At 31.0% G+C, this 5,986-nt stretch overlaps 1 protein-coding gene across 1 annotated transcript in view; it reads right to left on the reverse strand.

Moving 5' to 3' along the window:
- Positions 1–5,108: 5,108 nt before the first annotated feature.
- LOC106469670 (fringe glycosyltransferase-like) overlaps positions 5,109–5,986 on the reverse strand; it is a 25,508-nt gene continuing 24,630 nt past the window's right edge. Inside the window, exon 9 of the mRNA XM_013930174.2 lies at positions 5,109–5,298. Within this exon, the coding sequence (XP_013785628.1) occupies positions 5,244–5,298 (55 nt within the window). The 3' untranslated portion in view covers positions 5,109–5,243. The remainder of the gene's footprint in view (positions 5,299–5,986) is intronic.

Raw genomic sequence — 5,986 nt, forward strand, 5'->3', positions numbered from 1 at the left:
ATTTTCTCTACCTCTATCCTGATCATAACGTATTTCCATACCTCGTCTTCGAGGAATATTGAGAACTTTTTTTTACTTTTAAATATACTCATGGCAGTATCCAGTGAAAAAAGACAATTATGAATTCGATTGCAGCAATGTAATCAGGTTCTTTATTTCTTATTGTCATCAAATATATTTACAGAAACGAAAATTCGTTTATCATCAATCAGAGTAGAACTCTTTCTCAGGATGTTCTGCTAAAGTTGGGTGGAAAAGTATTAAAATATACTTAATTGATCACCAACATTAGACCTGAATTTATAAAGTTATCTTCATTGGACTTGAACGTTTTCTTTTCATTACTTCTTCTGGATAAGGAAGTTAATATAGTAATTTCTATACACTTTTTATATTTTATAATAGTTAAAAATACATAAGGACTTTATTTCCTTGAGGCTAGAGGTCATTTTAAATATTCACTAAAGTTCAAATGAAAGTTTTTAAAAAAAAGGAATTGCGATATATTAATGTTGTTGAATGAAGATAAATACAACAAAATCACTTTTTTTCAGGACCAATAGGATACTCAGTTTTATTCCACGGACTGCTGCAAAATCACAGAATTTCAGCAATAATTTTCAAGTTGGTGACGGTCCCGTGCTACAGATGTTTTCTAAATATAAAATGAAATATATATATACATTGCAGTTAAGTTTCAAACACTGAATGTACACAGTTTCTTCAATATGTAAAAACTCTAACATTAGAACTTCTGCACATAATCTGGAAGTCTGAGCTTGAATGTTGCGTTTCACATGTAGTGAACTATTCGCACATTTACCAACATTACCTGAAGGAATATGTGTGTGTATGTATTCCTTCGCATTTTAGAAATTTATCTATTAAAGAAACACCCTAACATTAAAGCTTAAAAACTAACATGGTCATTGATAAGTGAACAACCTTAGTCCTCTGAAAATTACATAATTGTCATTTCTATAGCAAAAATGCACAGCAGTCAACATCTTACTCTAAAGTTAACTTAATCGTTATGTATGATTGCAAGATTATAAACAAAACAGTTTTAAATGTTTCCTTACTGGAAAAACTCAAGACAATTTCTAAATCCTTTTCATCTTAATTGTTTGTTTGGTATTAAGCGCAAAACTAAATAACAGGCTATCTGTGTCTGCCAACTGCAGTTTCGAAACCTGATTTTTTAACGTTAAAAGCCCTCAGACTTGACACTGAACCACGAAGAGCTTCATGTTAATAGCACGAACCTAAACAAGATTAAATAACGAGATAAAACCCCACCTATATCTTACTTAGCTTGTTAGAAAATTAAGTTTAGAGGTACTCAGTTTATTTTACTCATAGCTGACATATTGAATACCAAAGTATACATAAATAATCTAAAGTTTTTCTAACACTTTCATTCAAAGTGCCCTCTATCAGACATTCCGATACTAAATTGCTGTCCGGAAGACATATGATGTGATTCAGCACTTCCTTATTAACATTTTTAGAACGAGATGTTGTTGCAGCCCGTTCAAGTAGACTTGGTTGTCTATAACGACAGAGGTTTAATTTGTTTTATCACATTAGATCAAGTTGTATTTTTACCAACGAATTCTGAACTGTTTTCCCTTCGAATTTCGGTTTTATGAGAATCGATTGCTTATTTTCAAATACTCTTAATATTTATTTATTTCTTTTTTTTTTCTTTATGAAAAATAATTTTGAATCACGTTCCCTGACACATCTCAAAGTTATTCGGAAAAAGTCAAAACACCTGAAGATAATGCAGTGAAACCAAAATACCTAATGATAATGCAGTGAGACCAAAATCGTTACTGAAGACATTCAAAACATTAATATTTTAGTGACCATATAGTAAGAAAGTCCACTTCTTCAGTTGGTGTGACACAAAACGAAAAAGAAAAATAGCAAAATATCCTTCGTTTCAGTGCTTCTGACTGATAATCACATTTTACTAGATACGAGCTTAGTACTATCTGAAAAAGAGCTTTGGTTGTATTTGAAAGAGTTTCAGCTTTTCTGGCATCTTCTTCCAAGTGACATATAATACGGACATTTCAGGAAACTTTTACAACAGAAGCAGTAAAACAGAACAAACAATATTTTATTAATTATTAATGTGCAATGTAATATTTGATTACTATTCAACTACACTTACCATGGTAATCGTGGAATTACAGTCAAACAAGTAGGCTTAGAAATGACTTATTACAATGCCACTCCACAAAGCAGTAAAACAGAACAAACAACTTTTTTTATTAATTATTAAACAAAATCGGTCATTCATCATCTATTGAACACAGTTAAGTCAACGAATGACAAAAAAAAAAAACACCAATAAACGTAAATTTCAACTACAAATGTACACCATTTCTTATACCAAACCATGACAACAAAGTCCTGTTACTCAGGATCATATCTCAACAGCGCCCTATCTATAACTTTAATGGTCTTCGTACGAAATTTATAAACTTAAGTATGTTCAAATGAACTGCATGATGTCACTCAAATTTTTAAAGTTAAAAATTAATATTAGAACTTCACTATTGACAAATATTAAATAAAAGTATAAGAACATTGCAAGCCTTTTTATTTCACGTCTTTGTACTGTACGTATTTAAAAATGCCAAATGGATGTGTTTCACACCTTTTATAAGCCCTCTGGTGGCTCACAGGTAAGCCTGAGTCTTATCACGCCAAAAATCCCATTTCAATACTCGCAGTAGGCACAGCACGGATAGCTCAATGGGTAGCTTTGCGCTTATCAACAAACATATCTTATGTACGTAGTTTTATGGGCTAAACCTATTATAAATTATAGCTTTTAATTTCACACAACGAAAAAAAAAAAACTCACAAGTTTTTATTTTGCCTGTTCAGTTCTATAATTTTCGTGCGAGGTGAGGCCTATTCCTAAATGTCGTAGTCTTGATATTTTACCTTGAATTTCTTAAAATCGCTGGTTTCATGTGGTTAAACCAGATATCTTGACATCCTTGTTAACGACCGCTCCCATTATTTTGTGTATTGTCTGTAGTAGCGAAAACAATGGCTGTTTAGAATTTGTCTTTGCTTATCATATAAAAACCTAGAGAAAAGTAGTTTTGCTTTTGTCAAACCGGTTTCAACACTGATCATTTAACCACATAGAGAAGAGGGCAACAAAACCAGTATTCGGTTAATAATTTGTATGTCACGTGATTATTCGTCAAATTGATTTGAATGCAAGATACGAAACAAATCACAAAATTTATGGTTTGCTTTCTGTTTCCATTGTCATAGTTCTGGGAATTCCAAGTATAATATATCATACATAATTATTTTACATTTAATTAAATGTAAAATTAATTAAATATTTGTGGTATTGAGACGATTTGTTGAAAAGTCATGTTTGGGTTCTAATAATGCAATTTATATAAACATCTGACTCTAAGAAATATTATTTTAATTTTTGTAGTTATTAATGGATTTCATTAAATAGATTTTTAGTAACACTTACAACAAGAAATGGTTATTAGGGAGAGAAAATTCTGGTCAATATGAGAAAAGCAAACAATGGCCTAAGAAAACTAATACCAGTAAAACGGTTTTGGAAAGCATGTTTATTTCTTGTGACCGTAAATTATCTTAACGTCCTTAGAATTTTTATAGGTAATTTTTTTGACATTATTAATTTCTAACTACATATACATATGTCTGAAAACGAATTGGTTAGACCTAACATGTGTGATCCAAATCAGGACTGACTGCTGATTTTTGTTGTTATTCCTTATTTTTAGTTCATTTCAGATTTGAAAACGAAAAATATTATTTTAGGTTTATCTTTAGTCTGTCTCAAGGCAATTCCTGGGAGATATTTCGTTCTCTACCACACTTCATCAATGTGGACGGTGATAAAGAATAAAACAAATAAAAATATCTGCTGTTAGATGTAATGAATGTTATTGCTTCGCTGTCTCCAGCGTCTTACATCATATTAATACGGAGTTGATTAAGTTTAGCATAACCAAAGGTTTAGTCAGTTACCCTAATATATGTAATTGTGATCGAAAATTTTACTACATTTCCATTTCCTTAATAAAAGCTACTGTGTCACGCTGTTATCCATCCAATAGGTTTGTGTGTCTTTGTGGATTATAACGAGAACCAGTTTAAAGCTTAATGAGTGACAGAAGTTGCTCGGAGAAGTCCAAAGGTGAGATACTTACACAGAAACCCTCCAAGTGGACAACATAATAAATTATGATAAGCCCTTCCTTACCATTAGTCTAGTAACATGCATGCACAAAAACTAATAATAAAAAAGCTAAGTAATGAATATTGGCATTAATCAGAGCCGGCTCTTGGCAAAATTGTGGCCTGTGCGAGCTTTGAATTGTGAGCCCTTGCCCCAGTAAAACTGACAGAAACTTCTCATTGCAATTTCGATTTTGGCGTCACTTATGGTGGGTGCCCTGTTCGGAGTTCGATCCTGGTATTCATTAAAAGTCCCTCGTATTTCAATATGTATACACACTGTGTTAAAATTATGCAACCGTGCAATATGAGAGAACTGAATGTGCTGGCTACATAATGTGCAACGTAACATTTTATCAATACTCAACTACACTTACCATGGTAGTCGTGGAATTACAGCCAAACAAGTAGGCTTAGAAATGACTTATTACAATGCCACTCTACAATCTTGAACCTCTAGGCTCAAAATCACTTTTTAATCATAGCATTTCAAATACTAAAAGTAAGGTAGAAAGAGTGGAGACTTTTGAATATAAATATCATAAAGACTAAAACTCAAAATTAAAACAAACCAATAATTTTACTCTAAAATAGCACATTTATCTCAAATGCACAGTGTCTAAGTTTTGATAATGTATCACAATAAAAATGTCATCGTATGCTATAGTGGGAAATTCAGATACAGGTAATGATCCAAGATAATTATACATAAAAAAAAATCGTAACTTGTCTTAAGTTTTTAAAAAATAATTACTCATAAAAAAGAAATGAGGAAAAATGTGTAATTTCAGTAAAAAATAATTCATGAGATCTAATTTAACGAATAACATATTAAAACTTGCCTTTTTTATTTTTTAACATCTGCTCAAGAATGCTTGACGTCCATAGTCTTGATTGGTCGATCCTCTTCAAATTCATCAAATCACAATCGATATGCTTCAACATAGTGAATACTTGCTCTTAAAAGCATCATTAATTCAACATCATCCAGAACAAAACCCGAAATGAGGGAAAAGGCGGCAGTGTAGTGATAAAAACCTGCAAGTAAATTATGAAGAAAAAGTTGATAAAGACCATTCAGTCTAACCAGGATTAACGTTTAATTACCAGATGAATCATCTGTTAAAATTGTAAATCCACTATACCTAACTGATAAAGAAGTAAATAAAAGAAATTATGATAATTATATGTAAAATAATCAGGATTTTTGTTTTGCTATTAAACATAATGCTGCATGATGAACTATATTTGCTCTGCCCACCGCGGGTATTGAAACCAAACATTTAGCGTTATAAGCCCTTACCGATGAGCTACAGGTGTCTCAAAGAGACTAATAATCGAATTTTCTACAATATCTTTCTTTTTTTTTTACTGAGACATGTTCTCCACACAAAAAATAAGGAACAATAGTTTTAATAATGTCATTTGTTATTTTCTCAAACTGTCAAGTGTATATAATAATGAACAATGTAACAATAGTTTTAATAATGTCATTTGTTATTTTCTCAAACTGTCAAGTGTATATAATAATGAACAATGTAACAATAATTTTAATAATGTCATTTGTTATTTTCTCAAACTGTCAAGTGTATATAATAATGAACAATGTAACAATAGTTTTAATAATGTCATTTGTTATTTTCTCAAACTGTCAAGTGTATATAATAATGAACAATGTAACAATAGTTTTAATAATGTCATTTGTTATTTTCTCAAACTGTCAAGT

This window comes from Limulus polyphemus, unplaced genomic scaffold (assembly GCF_000517525.1).
Source record: "Limulus polyphemus unplaced genomic scaffold, Limulus_polyphemus-2.1.2 Scaffold3605, whole genome shotgun sequence".
NCBI lineage: Eukaryota > Metazoa > Arthropoda > Merostomata > Xiphosura > Limulidae > Limulus > Limulus polyphemus.